The 24,669-nt window shown below is 36.0% G+C and overlaps 1 protein-coding gene across 3 annotated transcripts; it reads left to right on the forward strand.

The window, feature by feature from the left end:
* The first annotated feature begins 3,402 nt into the window (after positions 1-3,402).
* Positions 3,403-15,218, forward strand: CDK1 (cyclin dependent kinase 1). Of its 3 annotated transcripts, none has more exons than XM_039871892.1 (8): positions 3,403-3,637; positions 5,748-5,809; positions 7,646-7,802; positions 8,508-8,631; positions 9,643-9,813; positions 11,745-11,908; positions 12,020-12,161; positions 14,176-15,218. In XM_039871892.1, the coding sequence occupies exons 2-8, from the start codon at positions 5,773-5,775 to the stop codon at positions 14,272-14,274; spliced, it is 894 nt and encodes a 297-aa protein (XP_039727826.1). In that variant the 5' UTR covers positions 3,403-3,637; positions 5,748-5,772; the 3' UTR covers positions 14,275-15,218. The 3 variants fall into 3 exon arrangements, with proteins under 3 accessions (XP_039727826.1, XP_039727828.1, XP_039727827.1); XM_039871894.1 differs by having other exon boundaries at positions 3,411-3,535; XM_039871893.1 differs by having other exon boundaries at positions 3,625-3,649.
* Positions 15,219-24,669: the final 9,451 nt, after the last annotated feature.

The following is a 24,669-nucleotide window of genomic DNA, read 5'->3' on the forward strand; positions in this document are numbered from 1 at the left end:
AGTAGCAAAAGAAGCCTTGGCAAGATTCATACATTTGTTCATTCATTCATTTTTGAACTAGGTAATACACTCACATGTTTCAAAATTCCAAAGACACAAAAATCTCCCTCCCACCTTTGTGCCCCAGTCACTCTTTTACCTTATAGAGGCATGTCATTAGTTTTTTGCAACTCCTTCCAGGGTATTTAATGTTTAGTTGTCCTCTCTTATCTGCGGGGGATATCTTTGGATGCCTGAAGCCTCGGATGGTACCAAACTATATATATGTGTGTATATACATATGTGTGTGTGTGTATGTGTGTGTGTGCGCGTGCGTATACACTATGTCTGTACACATATATACCTATGATAAAGTTTGATGCTTTTTCCATCTTAGCTAAGCACTGACCATGCACTGTGGCCATAACTTTTGCAGTTTGAAGTGCGGCAGCAAAACTAGCACAAATTTCTTTTTCCTTCCTCTCAATTTCATGGGTAGAAGATTTGTTCTTACGGTAGATCTTAGTGACCTTAGCATATAATTTTTTTTTCTTTCCTTACAATGTTGAGAACTTTCACTTCTTCACCTAAAGAAATCACTTTACAGTTTCTCTTTGGCATGTCTGAATTGCCAGCATCACTACTCTTGAGCTTTGGGGCCATTATTAAGTAAAATATGAGGTACTTGAACATGAGCACTGCGATACCATGATAGTAGATTTGGTGACTTAGATGGCTATTAAGTGACTAATGGGCACAAAAAACATCTACAGTACGGATACTCTGGACTAAGGGAAGATTCACGTCCAGTGAGAGACCATGCAAGATTTTATTTCACTGCTCAGAATGGCGCATATTTAAAACATAAATTGTTTCTTTCTGGAATTTTCCATTTAATATTTTCAAACCATCGCAGAGTGGGTAACTGAAACTGTGGAAAGCGAAACTGCTAATTAGAGGGGATTACTGTGGTTATAAGTAACTGTTTCTCCAATCTTTATCTGAAAAAACATTTGTATTAGTCCACTCGGGCTGCCATAACAAAATACCACAAACTGGGTGGCTTAAACAACAGATATTAATTTCCTCACAGTTCTGGAGACTGGAAGTCTGAGATCAAGATCAGGCATGGTCAGGTTCTGATGAGAGCTCTCTTCCTGGCTTATAGATGGAGCTGTCTTCCTACGTGCTCACATGGAGAAGACAGAGTGATGGAGCTCTCTGATGTCTCTTCTTATAAAAAGGCTAATGCCATAGTGAGGGCTTCAACCTCTTGATCTCATTTAAACCTATTTACTTCCCAAAGGTTCCATCTCTAAATACCATCACATTAGGGAGTGGGGCTTTGATATATGAATTTGGTGGGGAGGGGCCATAATTCAGTCCATAGCAATACTTATATCTAAAAATAAAACAAACAAAAACCTATGTGCAGTGCCAACTGATCTTTTCCTTCTACATGGAGTTTACCAAAATATAAATATAAAAATTTGGGGGCACATGCTTTTCCATCCTCTCCTCTTCAGTTCTCTTTTCATACCAACTCTATAATAGTTCTAAAATATGGCTCCAAGGCTGTCCCTCTCCCGAGCAGCCCCTTACAAGAGTATTTAGGGTTCTTAGAGATTCTGACTCCAAACTCTCTTCCCTGCTTAACCCCAACAGACCTCCTGTACCCTATGATGGAGGCATCTTGAATTACTTGGGCAGACTTTTAAGGTTTTACTCATGCCACTTCCTCTGTTTAGAAGACCCACTCCACAATTTTTCTCCAGTGTTTGTTCAAATGTCACTTCCCTTGTTTGAATTAGTAATCTCCTTCTCTGTGCTCTCACATTACCTTATAGCATAAATTACAACATAAGTGCCAGAAGAGAATTCTAAGTAATCATCGTGTTCTCCCACTCCAACACCTGGAACAGAAGTGGTATCTGATTAATTTTTGTGTTTATTAAGCATAGCATTGCACTTTAAAGACGTCGAATACAAGTGGGCCCAAAGTATAATAAACTATAGCATGAATTTATAATAACTCCTGAAACTTCAAAAACAAAGATAATTGAGTTAAATTTTTAAAAAATCTACCATCACAGTTGTGGAAGCTTGTGGTCTTATGTTGAATGTAAAGTGGATATAATGAATTACTGCCTGTTTTTAGATAATATAAATTAAATTCCTTGCTTAGGCCCCCCAGAGAGAAAGATTATATATATATATATATATATATATATATATATATATATATATATATATTCATTAATTAAAATCAGTACCCTAAACTAGCAGAGAAGTGTCTTCTTCCCTAGAGCACTTCACTGGAGCATTCAGTTTTCATTCAAATGTGAATTTGAACTTTTAAAAGTTAATAGCTTCAGTGGAGATTTTTCAAACCCCTACCTCCACTATGAATGCTCTGCCTCTTTCACCTAGGAGCATAAAATTTTCAAGGCAGAGCATTTGTGCCACATATAGGGCCAGATGACAGATGCTGCTCTTTCTGTAAAACAGTATTAAACACTTCAGTGCATGTGATATACTAGTTCTTTTCATTACCTTAATCTAGGTCATCTAATACATACTCGTAGAGGTCATGGTAGTCAGTCTTTGTTCTGTGTCCCTTTAGGGTCAATACAAAGGAAAATCTTTACTAGGTGACTCTTGCTATCTGCAATTCTATTTTAACCTTCTTTTATGAAGATTTAAGAATGATGTTCAAGAGCAGAAATCTCTCTTAAGGACATGGTAGAGAGCAATGAAAGAGAGAGATTTTGATACTGGGTTATTTAAAATATAATTTAGATCTTTTTCTTCCCTTATAGAATTGTGAATTTTTGTTTTGAAGAACATTTAAAATACTGATGTGAAATATTTAAAAATTTAAAAGAAGTAAAATTTCGTTTTTAATTTTTAAATAATTAAAATTTAAAATAAATAAAAAACTAAATAAAAAGGTGAGGTAAAAACAGCACAAATATGTTTGTTTTTTACTTTGTTCTTGAGATTGTATAGGGTATATTTAGAATTTTATCTATGCAGTTGCACCTTTTCTTTTAGGGTGCTAAGTGATCGAAATTTTGTTTACATTGTTAAGGACATCTGAGATTTCCATTATCTTCTTAAGGTAACTGAAATGTGCTCCTTCGGCCCAGCCCGAAAGTCATACATTTAGGAAAACATAAACATACACTAGCTGTAAGTATTAGAAGTGATAATAATGGAATCTGGATGCAAGTATAGTAGCACTTTGTACTACTGTGCACTGTGTACAATAAATTTTAATTGTGCTAATATTGGGAGAGGGGAAAACCAATACAGAGCGAACAGTAGATTTCTGATGACTAGAAACAGTAGGACGACGATCTCCTGGGATGAAAGACAGCGCTTGCGTAAAGACTCAGTTGGCGCCCGCCCTCCTGCATTTTCTCAAGCCGCCGTTTTCTTTTTCTTTCGCGCTCTAGCTACCCGGGAAGCCCTGCCCAAGAGTGGCTTGGCTCTAATTGGCTCCTTTAAAAGTCTACGGGCCACCTGATTGGTGGAGCCTGGATCCTTTAGCGCGGTGAGTTTGAAACTGCTCGCACTTAACTTCAAAGCTGGCTCTGGAAGGTTGAGGGAAGAGCGTCGCCGACGTGTTAGCCGCCGCCGCCCCCTTCGCCACGGGGTAATCAGCCGGGTAGAGTTGCTGGGGTCAGGGTCATGCCTATGGAGTCGACAGGGGTCGGCTCGAGGCCCTTCGAGGGGGAGTACTGAGGAACTGGTTGGTAATTGGGCAGCTGGGCTGGGCAGCTCGGGTCTGTGTTGGGCCACGCCGGGCCTCTGAAGACGGGGCCCGGCCTTCAGCTGGGGCGCGGGGCCTGGGCGTGTGAGCGACTCCGGATCCCAGCTTTAGAGGGAGGCGTGGGGGAGCCCAGAGCTGGCGGGGTTATTCCGGGGAGGACTAGGGCTGCCCTGGCCTTGGAGTTGCCGTCTGGGGTCGCGTTTGGCTGTGCTCTGGAAGAGGCCGCTCACCTAGCTAAGGAGGCTTTCGGGTCACGGTTGAAACCAAATCCGTGGTTTGGCTCCACGACGCCTAGCTCTTGAGGAATGCCAGGCTCGTTCCTAGGTCCCTTGTGCATTCTACCCTTGCTTCCGGGAGGAGAAAGCAAGAGCGCACTTGGGCCTGATACCCACGCCAGTCCTTAAATCCAGGCCTCCCGGAAAACCAATCCAATGAACTAACTTTTGTGGACCTTCTCGGACTTGCCTCTGAGTATAAGGCCTTGCCCACCCAGAGCTTTTAAGAACACTTAGCCAAGTCATAGAGCCAGAGGGAACTTCGATTTTTCATTTTTATTTTATGCTTGATGTTTGTTATGTGCTATGGAATTGGCAAAAAGTGGAGAGCTAGGAAATGCCCAAAGATAGATACACATAGGGGTTTTAATATCTTTTAATCAATTTTTATTTAATACTAAAGTTACTAATGTGAACGACTTGCTTCCTCTAAAGACTTGGAGGTGTCTGAGGTAGGACATTAAGCCACTGACTGGTATTTTACATCCTGCAACTAGTAATACAGAGCCCTAGGAGGCATTCAAAAGGCCTCAAGCTGCATCCTTTATTTAAAATTGTTACAACAGGAAAATGGAGGGAGGGTGCTTGGATCCAGTTTTGAAACTGAGTTAGTTTTTGACTATTTGTTCAAAGCGAGCTCAACAGTTTTATTGTGCATTCGGCATATTAAATCTGAAAATTGAAAAAAAGTTAATTATCTTAATCTTCCATTGCTATTTTGTAAAATCAAAAATTTTTAAGATTGGCACTCATGGCCATTGTAGTGCAATTTTGTTCATTTAAGAGGATTGATATCTCCTTATTTCTGGAATGATTTTGAAGGTGAGTGTGAGAAAAGAACTTAAGGGTCAATTACTCAGAGTGACCTTTATATATGATTTTATCAGTGATGGGTGTGTTAGAAGATCAAGGTAATTATGCTTTGGGCTTCTAAAGTTAATGTTTCATTGGCAAACTTACCAGCCAAGGAAGTCTTGAGTGTCTGGTTGTCAGCATTTCAATTCAGCTCATTTTTTTTTTTAACCATTTGTGATTCAAGTGTATATTTTTTTACTTTTTTCTTAGATTGTATAAGGTATAATTGAATTTTATCTGGAATTGCACCTTTTAGGATGCTAAGTGATATTTCCTATTCTTTCAAAAAGTCTTGATCATGTTTGTGTGACTGCTAAAAACAAAGATGAAAACTGTCACTTCAGCAAATTTAAACACTTACGCTATAAGTCTTTCTGATGGATTGGATTAGTAGTGTGACCACATTTTGGCTCCCTATTCATGTCTTTAAATTATCTTCATAAAATCATAAAGCAGTAATAATTCAGCCAAATAACATTATTTGTTGAAATATCTGGGTATATAACTGGCACACACTGGTGCTCCATAGAAGTGTTCCATATGAAACTTCTGGTTTTTGTTTGGGAAGGATGGATAAGTTGATGTCTGAATTTGAGGGTTTATTTGATTAGAAGAAGCAAAATATTACACTGGTATAAGATATACAAGTATTTTCAATGTTTTAGGAGCTAAGAAATGTGGGAAAGTCTTATCGCAGGAGTCCCTTTCCTTGTAAATGTTGTTTTAATATAATAACAAATATTTACAGAAAATTAATACTGCAGGCACTGTAGAAAATGTTTTACTTAGTATCTCATTAATAACTTAAAACTACCCTTTGAATTAGTGGCATATAATCAAATAATTTTTTCTTCTAATTTTAGCATCTATCATACCTTTTGATTAACTATGGAAGACTATACCAAAATAGAGAAAATTGGAGAAGGTGAGTGCTTTTTAATAATATAAAAGTTTTAAATGATTTAATACTACTATAACACCTGGACATGAAGACATGTAAATATTTATTAAAATGCAACCTTTAAAGTATCTTACACTGCTAATGTTCATTTATATATGTCTTAAGTTACATAATAACTTAAACACAAAAATTACAAAAAATGTTCACATTTCAAGAGAATTGCAATTATTCTGATATAGCTTCCTGACAACCCCTGTAATCTTATATTATTCTAATACCAAACACTTAAAGCAATTTTGCATTTTGAAAAGACTTGATATCGTATATATGTGTTGAGGGGAGAAGTTAGGGCAGTAGAATTCTGTTATGTTTCATAGTGTACTTTTAGTCTCTTGCAATACAATTATTTTTAAGATGATAAATATTTTTACCTAAATTTTCTGAACTGGTGTCAATAATTGACTATTAAACTAATTTAAATACATTTTCTATTTAGTTACTCTAGGTTTAAATGATCTGTTATATGTACATGTTTAAGTTATCCTAAAACCAATGATTTATAATCATTTGTTCCCTTTCTGTAATAATTTCATCAAAGTTTTTAAAGAATGTTTAAATGGTATGAGGCATAAAAATATCCCTTTGCCTGCCTCCCCGCAACAGAATATCTTAAGTTTTATATAGGAGTCTTGATATTAACATTCCAAATGCTCCAGAAACAAATGAGATAACTTATACAAAAATAATTTGCTACTCGAGTACAATTTATGTGGGTTGTTTGAGGAACATTTCCAACTATATTTTTAGTGTGCTCCAAAACCCTACTTGTATAAAGAATACCACTAAAAAGCCAGGAGAGGAATACTGGAAGGAATTTAGTAAGATAGTAATGACTGCCAGGTTTGGGTGGTGGTTGGGTTGGAGATACATTCTTTCGACTTAATTTTATATGATTTCTTTTCTTTATTATACCCATTCAACTACGCTAATTTTGTTTGCTACTGAGTTAAAAAATAAATTTGATTAGCATGTGTAAGGCAGATAATTAGAATTTCTTAACTTTTTTTGAAATACCTTTTCCTACCTTTGGAGAAACTGATAAAAACTATAGAATAGAACTTCTCCCTATAATAATGCACTCTGAACACTTTGAAATTATACTAATGTCATAGAAAATAGCAAAAGCTATTCAATAAAACTTTACATATAGTTAAGGGATTTAAGACTTCCCTAAATTGTCCAACCCAATTTAAAAAGAACTTATATAGGGGATTAAATATATAATGTATATGTGTTCTCATCAATTTCTGAATGGGTGTGAGGCTTTTCTACTATGCAGTAAATAATACGACCTTCATTAGATTTAATAAATATTTAAGAGAATATTTTATCCCCATTCTTTTCTGGATGAGGTTTATTGACTATGTATTTGAAATGCATAAAGCACTGTTTTCTGAAAGTGTCACAGTGACTCCTGTTAGTAATATTTCCTGAGCCCACATCCTTACACTGTATTTTATTGCCACTCTTATTGTCAGGTAGGGTATTTGACAGGAGATAAATTCTGATTTGAAAAGGATCTGTTCTCTAATATGTCCTGGAAAATTACTGGTAATTTAAATGTATGGAAAACCTGTGATGACTACCTGAATTTTATTTTTCAACTACAGACTCACTAGGTTGTTAGCCTCATTTTCTTTTTGGAATTGATGAAGGTATTATTACGAGTAAGATGCTTCCTAACTGGCCATAGCAGACATTTCTATCATGTGACACCTTACAGGATTCAGTCATTTTTTCAAATATTTTTTTAGTTTGTGGAGGGTGTCACATAGCAGATATTTACTTTGTGTATTTCAGGTACCTATGGAGTTGTGTATAAGGGTAGACACAAAACTACAGGTCAAGTGGTAGCCATGAAGAAAATCAGATTAGAAAGTGAAGAAGAAGGCGTTCCTAGTACTGCAATTCGGGAAATTTCTCTATTAAAAGAACTTCGTCATCCAAATATAGTCAGGTATGGTATAATATCTGGATTCAAACTGTTTTCCATATACTATTTAAAATGTGAATTTCAATGTGGAAAGTTTTACATTTGCTTAATTTTTGGTATAACCTTGCTGAGTGGAATAGAACCCTACTATTTTTGTTAATTGAAAATGTTGGGCGTAGGAAAAAATAGGCTGTTAAAGCAGGAACAGAGTTAGAGGAGCTTGGTCGAAGTTTTGCTTTGTTTTGTTTCTTTTTTAATATTTGGGCTGGTGTTTTGGGGGCTTGTCTTTCTAAAGGTCCAAGTTAGGGTTGAAATTTAGGGGGTTGGAGAGAGTGAGCAACTGTTAAGGTCAGATACTATATTAAAATGTATAATTTACCTCAATGGAAAGGCAAGCTCTGAACAGCAAGCAGTCAATCTGGAAATGTTCTTTTGGAATATAGGTGGTTTGATAGTAAGCAACTCATGTATAATACAACTTAATTTTCCATTGCTGCCCAGAGATCCCTTTCTCAAATTCTTGTTTAGTGCTGCTACAGAAGGTTTTCACTATTAGGGAAGCTGCCTTCTCTTCTTTTCCCAAAACAGTATATATTTGTTATTATAGACAATTTCTTATAGCCCCACTTTTTGTAATAGCCACTGTGGAATATAGTGAAGTTGTTGTATTTTGAGAGGTCAAAAATGTTTGTTAAATTTTATTCCTCATCTAATTGTTTTATTCTTCAGTCTTCAAGATGTGCTCATGCAGGATTCCAGATTATATCTCATCTTTGAATTTCTTTCCATGGATCTAAAGAAATACTTGGATTCTATTCCTCCTGGTCAGTTCATGGATTCTTCACTTGTTAAGGTGAGATGCTGACCTAATTTTATTAGTATTTATCCACTGTAAATGTAAAAGATCTACTTATAGAAGTGCCTATGTTTTGTGGGAATATGCTTAGAAAAAGTGTTAGAAAGTAGAATGAAGAAGAAAAATATTTCATTTCCTCCCACACAGTCTACAGATTAGATTAACAGTTGCTATTTTATTACTGGATGTTACTGGATAGAAAAGTAGTGCCAGAAGTAACATAAAACTAATAAGTAAGTATATTGTTGGAAACTAGGCTATTCTGATTTTTATTTGACTGTCAGATGTGTGTAAAATAAAGGTAACAAAAGCTTGGGGCAAAGTGATATTGGCAGGTAGTTTTATTCTGGTTTTGAATGTTTTGATTAATTTATTGTAGGCATTATGTTCTGTTTAATTGTAAATGTATATATAATATTTTAAAAAGTATTGAAGTGTATAAAAGTGTCCTATACTTATACCAGCTTTTAGCAAACCACTCTAAGTGTCTTGTAAAACACTTGCTTCTGAACTAAAAACCTTTTCTGATCATTCTCTACTTAAAAATATAATGTCCTCTTTGTCATTTCTTTTGGATTCTGTGACCATTATCTCCAAAGAGGAAATGAAATATGTGAAGATAAAAGATAGAAATGAAAAAGACCAATTCTTTTCAAGATAGAAATAGAGTTGTTATATAGAGCAAAATTTAAGAAACTTTCTGTACAACAAACTAACTTGTGACTTAAGAATCAGGAACCAAAAATAAGTAAAAGAAGACTGAGTTCATATGGATATCGATGTGTTCATAAAGTGAATATCTTTTTCTTAGGTGTACAAACATGATATGATATTGCATATAAATGGGGTTTTCAATCTTCAAATGCTTCTTGTTAATCAAATGGACCGAAACCTTTTTTGGTAGTTAAATTATTTCCCTGCATCATAATTCCGTATATTTTTGAAACAAACTCACCAAAATTATTTAAAAAATCATTAAGTGCTTAAATTTCTGACATTTTCTTCCAGAGTTATTTGTACCAAATCCTACAAGGGATTGTGTTTTGCCACTCTAGAAGAGTTCTACACAGAGACTTAAAACCTCAAAATCTATTGATTGATGACAAAGGAACAATTAAACTGGCTGACTTTGGCCTTGCCAGAGCTTTTGGAATACCTATTAGAGTATATACACATGAGGTATGCAGAATAGTGTTTTTTTCTGTTTTGAATATGTGTTATTGCTACATTGTCTTCTATATTTGTTCTTTAAGAAAAAAGATTTCCTCTCTGCCAGTATCAATTTATTGCTTCTCAACTCTGAATTCACCCTTCATTACATGCTATGTAAAAGTGGAATTGGAACCTTTAAATATGTTTCCTTTGCCAGCTTGTGGGATAAGTATTGTCAGTAGAGGGAGCTGGAAAGGCATTGCAGGAGAAAGGGGTTTTCCTTGCTATAGTTTTAAAGTTCTCATTATGTTTTACTAGTCAGTCTCTCATTTTAATCCTGTTATAGTTAATAATCCTTTATATTAAACTTTTCCCATTTGATCACTATGGTTTCTGCCTGTCTCCCTGTTGGATCTTCTCTTAATATGCAATCAAATTGGTCTAAAAGATGGGTTTTGTTGCTTAAGCGGTATTGTTTCTGATACATTTAGAAGCTACTAAATGTAATCATGTTTTGTTGGTGTTATATTGATGATTTGGCATTTCATTTGTTATTTCTGGAGGGAAAGGGAATGTTGAAATGTACAGTAAAGGATTATAGTTATGCGTCACTTAACACCCAGGATATGTTCTGAGAAATGGGTCTGTAGGTCATTTCCTCATTGTGAAAATATAGAGTGCATTTATACAAATGTAGATAGTATAGCCTACTATATATTTAGGCTATATGGTGTAATCTATTACTCCTAGGCTACAAGCCATTTCTATATCTAAACATAGAAAAGGTACAGTAAAAATGTGTAAAAAATAAATTATGGTTCACTTTTAAAACACTTAGCATGAATGGAGCTCACAGGACTGAATTTTGCTCTGGGTGAGTCAGTTAGTGAGTGGTGAGTGAATATGAAAGCCTAGGACATTACTGTACTCTACTGTTGACTTTATAAACAAAAATAGCCATGGTGTTGCTCTATGACATTAGGATGGCTATGATGTCATTAGGCAGTAGGAAGTTTTCAGCTCCGTTATAATCTTATGGGACCACTGTTGTATACGTCAGGGGTCCCTAACCCCTGGGCTGTGGACAGGTGCCAGTCTGTGGCCTGTTAAGTACTGGGCCACACAACAGGAAGTGAGCAAGTGAAGCTTCATCTGTATTTACAGCTGCTCCCCAGCGCTGGCATCACCACCTCAGCTCCACCTCAAATCGTCAGGCATTAGATTCTCAGGAGCACCGGTCCTTGGTGCCAAAAATGTTAGGGCATGCGCTGTTGACTGAAACATTATGTAGCGCATGACTATATTGGAAAACTCTTCTGTGGAGTTGTCTACGCTTGAGCCCAAAGACTGTCCCCAGATCAAGATTTCTAAAAGTGCTCATCTAGTTAGATGTCTTGGCTTTTTAAAAATAATTATATCATTTTTCCCGTGGCTATATAAAGATTATTTGGTTCCCATTGGCTTTAACAGACACCATGTGAACTCCTTAACTTTAAGTTACAGGTGATATTGTTATCATTGTGATAAATTATACATACTAAAGTAATAGATTAGCTTTGAACCACTAATAAACTGTTACATGACTAATTCGTGTTTATAGCATGTAAGCACTACATGCAGATTACAGTATCAACCTCAAATTCATTATCCATGATCAAATAGGTTTTTTTCCTTTGAAATGGTAAAGCCGTCTCTACTTTTTTGATCCCTACTTTAATGATTTGAAATGCAAGAAAAGACTTTGTATGCTTTTATCTTTTTTCCCTAATGAATAAAACTTAGAAATGGAATAGTTATCTTTCATTTAGTATTTTGTGTATAGTAATTGACTTCTAAACAGTATTATCAGAGGCAATCATACAGTCTTCTAAGGACAGTTTGAATGAAATATAAATGTTTACATTTAGGTAATTTAAAGCACCACATTTATTCAGTGTGAAAATTTTGCTTTGTAATAGGTAGTAACACTTTGGTATAGATCTCCAGAAGTATTGCTGGGGTCAGCTCGCTATTCAACTCCAGTTGACATTTGGAGTATAGGCACCATATTTGCGGAATTAGCAACTAAGAAACCACTTTTCCACGGGGATTCAGAAATCGATCAACTCTTCAGAATTTTCAGGTACTTTTGTTTTATACTTAAGCTGTTAAGAATTTTAAAGGCAACACGAATATAACAACAAAATATATTTATACTTTAATAATTTTTATTTTGTTTTGCTATGGCTTTTAGAGCTTTGGGTACCCCTAACAATGAAGTGTGGCCAGAAGTGGAATCTTTACAGGACTATAAGAATACCTTTCCCAAGTGGAAACCAGGAAGCCTAGCATCTCATGTCAAAAACTTGGATGAAAATGGATTGGACCTGCTCTCAGTAAGGAGTGACCTTTGTACTGACTACAGTTGATGATTTTGAATGTACTCTGTCCTTTTACCTGGGAAATAGGAAGAAAACAAACATTGAGTTAGGCAGATAACTGTTTTGTCTTTATTGTATTACCAGCTCCATTTTAGATACTTAGGAACCCTACTGATTTTGAGAGGAAGATTTAACATTAATATGATAGATAGCTACAGATATTCTGTGAAGGAGAGGTGAGGGTTAATATACTTTTGTTGTTTTTAAGTTGCTGACTTGCAGTAGCCATCTTTTCCAGCTTTTTTTTTTCCTCAGTATTTACTGCTTTTTAGTTTATCCTAGTCATAGTGTTTTCCTTATTGCTTAATATTTTTAGTTATGAAAGACTTTTACTGTATGAACTCCCATTTCTTGCTTTGTGCCTTGTTCCATGTCAGAAACATTAGGAGGAGGAAGACTGATACAGTTCTTGAAAATCTCTTATTACATTGCCGTTCCCAACTACCAGTTGTTTTCTTTAGAAACAAGATGAAAATTCTGTTAGGATAAAATATAAATTGCCCTAGATCTACTTCAGGATATTTGTTTTAGAACAGTATTTAAATACTGAGCTTTAGAAGAAACTAATTTTTATAACTCTCAAGTTATTTGATTCCAGAAAAAATGTTTTGGTACGTTACTAAATAAAGAAAAAAATCTATTGCTATTCATCATATACATCTAATTGGTCTTTGGGCACCTTTTACATTTTATAAATCATTGTGCCACTAGATTCACCTTGGATTGCCCAGTTGCTTGCGGTCCAAAATTGTTTACCCTGCTGTTCAATATTTTGTATATCAATATTGTTGATTTGACATAAAAGGCTTCTATATTCTGGGCCCAATCTTTTTAACATTGGTAATTCTTGAATACAAAGAATTTCATTTCAGTTAACAAAACAAAATTCAAACACTATAAATCATGATTCTTAGTCTAGCCGCTTTTGACATTTTGGACTGGTTCATTCTTTGTTGCTGGGGGCTGACCCATACATTGCTATAAGATATTTAACAGCATCCCAATCCTCTGCCCGATAGTTGCTAGTAGTGCATTGCACCCAGTGTTACAACCCAAAATATCTCCAGACATTGTTAAATGTCCCCTGAGGGAAAAAGTCTCACCCAGTCGAGAACCATTGCTGTAAATCATAAATCAGACTTGGTTTCAAATTTTGGGTTTATCACTCCTCAGCTCTATGAACTTGGGCAAATTACTTAACTTCTTTGAGCTTCAGTATCTTAATTTGTAAAATGGAACTAATACCTTTTGCTGTATTAAGTGACATGACTTGTGTAGAGCACTTAACATAGTGCTAGATACATAATAAGAGCTGAATAGTAATTAGATAGTAAAAGTCCCTCTTGCCTGCTTGTTGATTTGATTTTCTTTAAGATTAATATTTCTTTAAGATGAAATTTAAGATTAGTATTCAACTTTATTCAACTTTGTCTGGTGATGTGTAAACTAATTTTAATAGTAGATTGTCAGACTCAATTAGTGATTTATTTTAACTATGTTTATAACACATTGTGCTCTGGTTTTGTTTTTATTTGGAACTTGCTAGTAGCTACTACACCAGAAACCACTATAGTTAATTGCCATCATTTCAAGAATGTTGTAAATAACTCATATGGCCATTTAATTCTCAGAGTAAACATAATTAACTAATCTTTTTTAAATGTATGTCTTTTTAAATGTATATCTCTGAATGCTTATGTCTTAAACCATAATTTATAACATAAAGAGGTTATTAAGATATCTATGATTTAAGGAATAGGTTATTCTAGAGCTAGAGGGTGAAGTATAGAGGACGAGACATGTGGTTTGGCTTTGAACAAAAGGAAATGTTCACTTAGTAGATTTTCATTAAAATTAGCTTACGGCTTATTGATAGAGAAGTTCAGGCTTTATGGAGTTTTTCAAAAAAATGGTTGATTTCTTAAATAAATAAAAACCTTTTTTCTTTTTATTTGTCTCCCTCCCGTAGAAAATGTTAGTCTACGATCCTGCCAAACGAATTTCTGGCAAAATGGCGCTGAATCATCCATATTTTAATGATTTGGACAATCAGATTAAGAAGATATAGCTTTCTGAGAAAGTTTCCACGTGTTGTATCAAGAACAGATAGTTAAATTTTTACTGTCAGCTCTATTTTTGTCTTGTGTATTTTCCTTATCTTTGTTGTAAAATTAAGCTGTACTTCATCTAGTTTCAAAAGTTGTAACTTAATGTAAATATTGTTCTATATGAATTTAAATATAATCTGTATATGTGTGTAGATCTCACTGTAACAACTATTTGTTGCCATAATAAAACTATAAATCTAATATTGATGTCAGGAATCAGGAAAAATTGAGTTAGCTTAAATCATCTCAAACCTGATAGCAGTTTGGTTTTCCTATAGTTGGAAATACTGAAATTTAGGAAACTGTGCCAAGTTCAAAGTTCATAATGCTTTGAAGTATTTGTATGCTCTGAATGTTTAAATTTTCTTGTCAGTTTTGTGCCATGTAACTCTACAATCTGCTTAAATATGGATGTTTGTCTACCGCTATTTCAATTTGTGACCTAAATGTTTAAGCATTCAGAATGAGAAAACTTTCCAGATTTAAGAAATAATGCTAATTTATAGAGGTTTTCAGTAACTTAATAAAACTAACATTAGAGCATGCTAAACTTTGCTAGTTTTACAGTCAAAGATCAAGGGCTGTCCATAGCAGGGGAGAACAGTTTATGAACTATCCTATTTTTAAGTACGTTGTGAAAGCTATTTGGTGAATTCGTAGGCCTTGGTTAGAGGTAATAACTATACAAAGGAGTTGTTTATGGCTTTCAATTCTGACTTAAAAACTTTGCAAATTTTGTTTATTAGCAGCCTTCTTAGATGGTGCTAATATACAAGTATTTAGCTAAAATCACTAACTTCAGGAATTAAATTGTTTAATAATGCTGCTCATTGTGATTCTTATAAGCAGCCTAATTTAAATTATTATAACCAAAAGAAATTTCTTTTAAAATAGTTTTATCATTTTTAGTGTACATGTGTCCTTTGATCATATATATTCTATATTTCCTCCTGGTTACCCATGGCTAGAACAATCATTTCTGTGTTATTAACCCAACACCCAAATGGATATTAATTGGTGATCTACCTAATCTATGTTGTCTTGGAATTTTTCCACTCTATAGAAGAAAGTGTGGGTCATTTTGGCAGTGGGTCTTGTAAGATGAGAGGTTTGGTGGCTGTGTTCTAGGTTCTTTGGTGGAAGACAGCCTTTAGTAAGAAAATGCAGAGCATAGAGATAGAAGTCATTTGGTGTCATATTGTGGAGTTATTAAGAATTTATCGTGGAAGTTTGGCAAATGAAACGTCACACAAAAGATTTAATTGAGATGGTGAAAAGGCATATCCACATACGTGTTTTATGGAGTGAAGTAAATGATCTGTTTTTCGTGTTGTGGATTGCAGCTCTTTAGTGGTTCAGGACCAGCATTAATCAACAGCCCTCAGCCTGTCCCCATGTAGAATAGAAACTATCTGCCTATCTTCTAAAATTATTTCTTGATACTTTTGTTTTAGTAATATATAGATACATGCGTGTTCAAATGTTTAGGGCCTCTGGATTTTGTAGAAGCGGCATGGAACCTTGCTGCTATTGCTCGCTCCATGGCGTCTGAAAAGTCACTTCATCAGTTTAGAACATACTTGGTGAACCAGGGCAATGAGACGGTGAACATTGTCATCAAATGGTATAATGAGTGACCTACTTTTCCTGTTCTACATATTTGTCTAGTCCTGTGTAAAATATTTATGTCAGCTTCAGTGGTGGGATGAAAAGCTACTGAACTGGATCTTCATGCTTAAATTTTAGTTGGCTTGTACTATGATGCTTCTGATTCATTTCAAAATGGAGCTTATCTGGGCCAGTAGTTCTTAAATCTGTTAGGCACTAGAAACACCTGCAGACTAACTGGTTCTACCCTGAACGATTCTGAGATTGAAAACTGGGAAATGTATTCCAGGAAATTAGTTTTTCAAAAGTTTCCCAACTTGATTCTGATGCAGCCAGTAATCACCATTTGGTGGTAAGTTTAACAACTTTGGACATACATCTGGTTTTAGTTATCTTAGAACTTCATGGCATCAGACAATATCTTTAATTTATATTTGTGTTTCAGCCTGGACTCTTTTAGTGAGGGGAGAGGGCTGTGTAGTTAATCACCAATATAACACTTTCACATACTTGTGCATGCATTGACAATTGCTCTATCTTACAATTGTCCCTAGTCTCTAGAGGAGGGTTTTTAAATCTAAGTCTAAATATATAAGTAGTAATGGTAAGGGAAAGTTAAAAGTGCTTAAGACTCAAAAGCTCTATTGGGTGGAACAAACTTTTATATTAGTACCTTTAGCAAACTAGTTCATAATAGGTCAACTGATCCCTGTTTGACATTCAAATGAGTCATTAATTTTTCATAGGACCATAGACTCATTTTGCTTTGAGAACACAGCAAAGATGTTCCTGATGTTTGTGGAATGTGGAGAGGAGAGAGTAGTGGTCATTGTTTAAATAGGTTTGTGACAAGAGTATGGAATAACTAAAGGAAAAACGAAAAGAGGAGGGATAAGGCATGAAAGATCCTAAAGAGGGAGAGTCTTTTCTGACTTAAAACTAGCATTTAAAAAAGGAAAGGCGGGATGGGAATGGTATTGAAAAGAATAGTAACTACAGTCCTTTGGAGAAGGGTGATGTTTAATGAAGTATTTGAAAGCAACAAATTTTCAGTCCCATGCCATAGTGTAAATATCAAATTTTTAAGCCATTTTAAAATCTTAAGGAATGTATTGAGGAAGTCAAAAGATTTCGTTGTTGAGGGAAAAAGGCATAACAATAGTAACATTCCTTTAAAATGCTGAATGTCTGTGGTTTTCAAGCTTGCATTAGGATCTGGAAAGCTTGTTAAAACATTCAGGTCCATTTCCAGAGTCTGGTTCAGTATGTCCTCTGTGACCATGAATATGCTTTCTTAAGTTCCCAGGTGATGATGCTGCTTGTCCAGGGACCACATTATGAGAGTTACTACATGGGTAGTTCTCAGAATTCTAGAGAACTGAACTTGCTCAGCCACCTTGTCAGGTTTGTAGAAGCACAGGGGTGCAGCAGGAGAAATTGACCTAAAGTCAGGCATAACGTTTAGAGACTGAACTGGAATTTGAACCTAAATATTACATTGTCATTATTAGGAAAAACAATGTAAAGATTCCAGGCTTTAGAGCTGGAGAGAGTAGGGCTTTTCTTCTCAGTTCTGCCATTTGTCTGTATCCTTGTGAAGAATCACTTGGCTCTGAGTGTATTTCCTCACTTGTACAAAGGAGATAATAAATAGAATTATTGTGAGGGATGGAGATAGGGTTGCCAGGTATTCTGCATATATAGGATACAACCTATCAGGATGCCCTAAATGCCCTTTTTTCAATACATTACAAAAAATGGGCAATTAGAGCTGTTTTTCTGCCACAGTAATTGGCGCTTAAATCTGTTAAGTGGTAACACTTGTTAAAGAGTATAGGTAAAGTTCCTGGCACATGGTAATTTTCTTTGAATTTTCAGCAGTTCTTTCTCATACTACCTCTTATAGCCCTTCTTTTATTTTCTCCCTTACTAAATTATAAGTCCAGTGAGGGCAGGGGCCATGTTTTGTTCCTTAATTTTCACAGTCCTTTGTCTAATACCTCAAGCATTTGACAGCTCTAGTTTTTTAAGGTTGCCCAAATCTAACCTACGATAATAATTGAACATCTGTTGTGAGCAGCCACTCTAAATACATTTCCTCTATTTCACAGCAATCCAATAAGGGAGTGGGCGTTTTTATTTTATAGATAATGGAACTAATATTCACAGAGCTTAAGTAATTTGCCAGTGGTCACAAGGCTAGTAAATGCCAGAGCAGGGACCTGGGGCTTTTTCACTTCAAACTGTTATCTTTTCATGGCATCACATTGATTCCCAAGGTAAACCCTGTAAAGAAAACATGTAGTTAGTTTCAAAACCTTAAGAAGAAAACTGAAGGAGACGGGGCAATACTAAAGCCAATGCAGCCCAGATGCCAAGCGGCACCAAGCCTGGGGTTGTCAAAACCAGCACCAAAGGACTGTGGAGCCCTTATTAGCACTGAAGCTCCTGACTGATTATCAGAAACCTCTGCCTCCAGACCAAGTGACCCAAGTAGGACACTTCAGCCCAGGCCATTTTCCTATCCCATTTTAGGTAGAAATAGCCCCTTTTATTTGGGAAACCACTACTGCATGTGGCCCGATGGGGTTCTTAATTCTGGGTCTCCAATCCTTGTTCATAAGGATGACCCAGGTTGCATCCGTCATAAGATACCACATCCCAATAGCAGAAATAGATCCAAGGAGTGGCAAATGACCTAAATAACCCATCAGGGTTCTTTTTGCTGTAGAAACCCTGAGAGAAAGAAGTCTCTCTTTGCTGTTGCTGAACTGGGATGACGTGACTGGAAGCTTGTGGCATCTCCTCCACTCTGGAGTTAACCAAGCTCAGAAAGTGGCAAATAGATTCCTGGGAGCATTATGTCGCTGGTTCTGATCCTGATGCCACGGTTCCTGCTGTACTGCCTTCAAATTTGCGAGCTACCCAGAATTCCTCATGGGGGTTGTTTTTTTTGCTTTACCTGGTTTGAGTTGGGTTCTGTTGTTTAAACCTCAGAGAATCATAATACAGCTGACAATCCCAGGACAACAATTGGATAATTTTAAAGGAACTCTTAATTTTAAGCACCCCTGTAGTTATAAATCCTTACATGATATTTTCCTTCTTTAAAAGCTCTTTATTGTTCATAATCATTGTTTTCACTGTGGCTTCTAGTATTGGTTGTGTAAAATGGTCCTGAATGTAAATATTTTGTATGCCTGTTGACCTTTCAAAGAACTTACAAACTTTTGAGGAATGTTTACGTGTGGGTGCCTGCTCTTTACCAGTCAGGAGTAGAAATCTGTAGAACAGGCTTTCTATAGGCAGTCATTACCATGAGAGAGGATTTCAAAACCATGCTATTCTCTGTTAAGGAAATAATGCAATAACAAAAGCAGAAGGTATTTGGGGAATTTATCTGCTAGTAAGTATTAGCAATTCTTTATATTTGTAAAGAGCTTCATAGTAATTAAGTAGCATATGCTATTTCAATAAACAGAAGCTTCCTATACCATAAAAACGCTCCTAACTATAAAGCAAGAATAATTATTCCACAGTGCATTCTTTATAATACAGAAAGAAAAGATACATTTCCCAACTGAGCATAGCCATTTGTCTCAATGGTTCTGATATCATCACAAATGGATTTATGTGCAAGAAAATATAAATGTATTCTTCATGAAGTGTGTTCACTGCTTCTATGATCCAAATGGGAAGCAGAACTTAAATCCTGCTAGAATTTGAGCATAGTTTTAGAATTGCTTTTTTGGCTTGTTTGAAATACTTCTCATGTACAAGTACTAATGGAAAATGGCTCAAAACGTAAAAAGGTTTCAATTTCCCAGGTGAGCACAAATCAGTTTTGACCAGTCAACATCAATCTGAAGCCCCAAGAACTGGATGACAAATGTAATGGTATTAATATGTTGGGAGCTCTTAATTACCTGTGCTAACAGAACGTCATAGCAACCTTAAAGAGCAAAAATCTCACCTCCCTCGCCTCAAATTTTGGCATTCACTATGTGACCCACCCACTTTGGGCAGTAAATCTTATTTCCTAGTTAGTAAAGTCATAAAATCTTAGAATCGAATGGAATTTGGACATCATGCAATCCAGCCCTCATTTTTCCAATTTCAGCAATAGAGAAACAGAAGTTAGATTTTCTGACATCTACTTTAAAGAGATTTCTACTTTGTTTCAGTTTGGCTCTGATAATGAAGTTGGGATCAGTAATGGAGTCAAGAATGAAATTATGTATTTAAGGATAAAATATTCAGTCAGGAGAGAACCCAAGTAATCAGTGAGGAGGAAATAAAATTCAGATTAAAGTGGCATACATTTTCAGATCCTAGAAATTAAAAGTGAAATAGCCAAAAATGCAAGTAACAAATGCAAGCTAAGTACATTGTGATAAGTATTGAGTGTGTTCTTTGCACAAGTAATAGTGGTTTTTCACTCTGTACTTCCCTTTAGAGCAGGGGTCCCCAAACCCCAGGCTGAGGACAGTATCAGTCCGTGGCTTGTTAGGCCACACAACAGGAGGTGAGCAGCTGGCCAGTGAAGAAGCTTCATTTGTATTTGCAGCTGCTCCCCAGCACTACCATCACTGCCTCAGCTCCACCTCAGATCATCAGGCATTATATTCTCATAGGAGCACTGGTCCCTAGTGCCAAAAAGGTTGGGGACAGCTGCAGTTTAGAGGGTAACCTGGGATTTAACTCAGATTCTACAGGTATTTTTAAATACCACATTCTTTAAAACAAAGAAACAAAAACAACAACTATCCAACTACAATTTAATTATGTATCAGATAATAAACATTGTAATAGTACTACATATTCATAAGGTCTCGAGCGCTGGAATAGCTAATATATGTATAGTAAAGGAAAAAGCCAAAGAGCTCAACTTCATCTCTTATCCCTTTTCAAAAGAACCATCTCATGTGTTACCATGTTTGGAATATTTCCTAGCATGGCCAAAAAGTGAGGAATAAACACAATAATTCAGTGTGCCTAATGGCTAAAAATAAAGGAATTATTCACAAACAGAAAACCGGACTTTTGAGCAGATGTTTATTTAAATACAAACAGCAACTCCTCCTTTCCTGTTATCTCCAATTACATGAGCAACATTTTTACCAGAAGAAGCTCTTTTTAAAAAACAGCCTTCCAGGGAGAAAATAAACAATACTATATTTGGCTAACAGCTGCTTTTGGAAAATGAGATGTCAGCAAAGCTGAATGTTGTATAAAGAAAACTAATTATCCAGCTACCTTTGACTTGGCACTTCCCAGTTTGCACTGAAATGTTTTGTCTAGGACTTAAATATTAGGTTTAGTCAGATATTTCACTTCCTCTATCATTTGCCATGCAGAGCAAATAGATTTAAAGAAATATTCCTTGTGTTTGATTTTGCTGCCAAAACCGCTTTAGGTCATCTGGTGCTACACCCAGCTATTGCTTCTTTGCATATTCACCATCCACTATTTATTGTGTTCAGTTTAAAGCAGTGTGTTTATGGACACATGAAAACCAAGATAACCTAGTGACATAGAGTGTGGTTGCATTCGCGTGAATTTAATTATGCAAATGCCGAATAATATAAAATTTATGAGTAGGGTCTCATTTAGAATTTGAAATAATGCAAATACTTCCAAGTTTTGAAAATTCATTTTAAGATTGGCAAGCCGAGTGAACTGTAGAACTGGTTTTTGCTGTTGCCCCACGGCTCTTTGGCTGGTGAGACAGAAATACCTGTGGCCTTTTGTCAGTGTTTTGTGAGCCAGGCTGTGGTTTCCCTGAATTAGAACTCCTGCCAGTGCCTGTGGTAATGACTCTACTTATTTTAACATTTTCCGCTTTATAATTTGAAATATTTTTACATTCTGATTTTTTACAATATTTTTACATTCTTATCTGAGCATTCATTAAACGGAGGTAACAATGCTAGCACTGAAAAATAGGCCTGAAAATTAGGCATTTTAGAATGAACTTTGGATGTGTTTTCATGTCACAAAGAAGACCGAACAACTCTCATGGTACAATTTAGTGTGAGTACTCCATAAAATGTTAGCAATAATCTTGAGGAAATAAAAAGCAGCATTAAAGCAAAAAATTCAGTAGGTATGGATTTTGAGGAAGCATCCCCCTACTTTACATTGTTTCTGTGGAAAATATTGTGCAAATTCTTCAAGAATACATCCTCTGTTTGAAATCCAGTATATGATTTTCACATAAACAGTTTTTGGAAAATCATTCTGGGACAAGCACAAGTTTAATGATTCTGTAAATGTTTGTTCATCCAACAAGTATTTATTGAGCTCGCATTATGAGCCAGATACTATGGTAGGATTTGAGGACACAGTGTTCAACTAAATAGTTCTTGTCCTGATGGACTTTACATTCCCTACTAGAAAAGACGGATTATAAGCAAGTAAATAAATGTAATGGGATGTTAGAATAGGACTCTTCCTGCATGTTTTCACTAAGGCCAATCAGATAGTTATAAATGATCAGAATTCCATATCTGATATGCAGGTTTACAAGGAAATGGCTCTAAGAACCTGTCCCACAACTTTAGGCCCAGGATAAGCTACGCAATTACCAGGATCCAGTGAAAAATGGAAATGCGGGGCCTCTTGTTCAAAAATCTTTAAAAAATCCCAGACAGCAACAGCAGAATATTAAATTAACTAAGTTCAGGGCCCTTCAAAGTGGGGGGTTCCGTGTGGCTGCATGAGTCACATGCCCATGGATGGCCCTGCTCAGATCCTTTAGCTAAAGAAAGAATGAAAATAGAGGGGAGAGGAGAGATTTTTGGACTGGTGATCTTTGCAGAGTTGTGCCGTGCTTTGAGAATGCACCCATCTAACCCAAGTCTAAGGAGGAAGTGGTTCAAAGGCAGCCCTTATAGAGCTCTGAAACATTTCATGCCATTGTGAAACAAAGAACCAATGCCTACTTGTGGCCTGAAAAAACTGAAGCAAACTTTGGGAGGAAGAGGTGATTGTTTGCCCAACTGGATTGGGACCAAGAGGGAGAGAGCTGGAGAGGGGATCTCGGGTCAGTTTGCACTTGCCAAATGTCATTAAGCTTGCTTCCAAAACTCGGATAATGGAATCTGTTCCGGTCTTTTAGAATAACCATGCCTATGTCACTCATCCTCCGAGCTCCTATGTAAAATGAAAATTTAATATACTATGAAATATTTCAATATAAATGATAAATAATAATATGCACTGCCCTGATGTGGTCATACCCTGTGTCATTATTGTATTTGAAACTCCCAATGTATCTCTCCCTGATCACATCTTCCTTTCTCCCCACAAGATTTATTTCTTTATACTTTTTCAACTTTATAATTTTACATGTCTATCATTTCTATCTGGCTAGCTTCATTATCATCATATTGCATGCTTTTTATGTTTTATATGAAGAATATTAAAGATTCTGAAATTTATTTAGTTTGGCTTTGTGAGATTTATTCATGTTGATAAATGTAGCTGTAGTTCACTTGCCTTTACTGCTGGAGAGCATTCCACTGTCTGACTCTACTGCAACTTACTCATCTCTTCTCCTATTATGGACACTTGTTTCTCATGTTTTGCTTTTGCGAACAATGCTGCTATAAATTTTATTCTATATGTTTCCATTTGCTTCTGTGTAAGATTGGTTTTTTTTTGTTTGGTCGGGGCCAGATCCATCTCTTGTCCATCCCCCGTTCTGCTTTGTACCGCAGAAACCTGACCACCCAAATAGCTTGCATTTCCCAGACTCCTGTGTCACCTGGCTTGCTTCTGGGCTTAGCCAACAGGAGGCACTGGCAGGAGAGTGGGGAGAGAGGGGAGAGAGAAGTCAGAGTGCTTATCTCTCTCGCTCAGAGGGTGTCTCTTCTGCAGCTCCAACTCCCATTGCACAGATCTACCCTGATTCTAGATTTTGCCCAGAGACCCTAACTTACTCCTGATCTTCTATAGCCCTTCTTCTTATCTCTGTAGACTGGAATGGTACTGGGTTCTGAAGTGGCTAGTCCCTGGTTGCCTTGCTGTGTACTGTTTGACTTCTCAGCTCTTTTGAACTCCAGGTAATCAATTCCTTAGATTAAATTCCTTATATTTTAGTACTTGGAATGGTTTTTGTTTTCCTGTTACATCTTAATATATAGGTTGTGCAAATTCTACTCTAATTACTCTCCAAACTGGGCATACCAATTTATATTACTACTAACAGTGTACGGGAGTTCCCATATTAAATATTGTCAGACTTTTTAAGTTTTGCTAATCCTGATGGTCTGCAACAACGTTTCATTGAGGTTTTAGTTTCTTTTTCTTGAACTAAAGGACTTTCTACATATTATTGACAATTCAGGTTACCGTTCTGATGAATTGCTTGTTTGCTTATCTTTTGATTGTTTGGTTCTTATTGATTTATAGGAGTTGCTTATATTCTACATGAAAATCTTGATGGTTATATATGTGGCAAATATCTTCTTCCACTCTTTGTCTTGTGTTGCAATTTTTCAATGATATCTTTTCATGAACAGGAGTTTCTAATTTTCATATAGTTCTCACATATTTTATTGTTTCTCTGAGCTTCCTGGAACTTTGTTGATGGGACTGGATACACCAGTTGTGAGCTAAATTGTATGACCCAATTACCAGCATTGACAAATTTCTGCAACCCAGATCCCCTGCTTAGGACATACGTAGAGAAGTGGTTTGCAGCTGGCTGGTCAAGGAACCATACATCAACATTTCTCATTAGA

This window comes from Pteropus medius, unplaced genomic scaffold, assembly GCF_902729225.1.
Source record: "Pteropus medius unplaced genomic scaffold, Ma_sr-lr_union100, whole genome shotgun sequence".
In the NCBI taxonomy this organism is placed as follows: Eukaryota; Metazoa; Chordata; class Mammalia; order Chiroptera; family Pteropodidae; genus Pteropus; species Pteropus medius.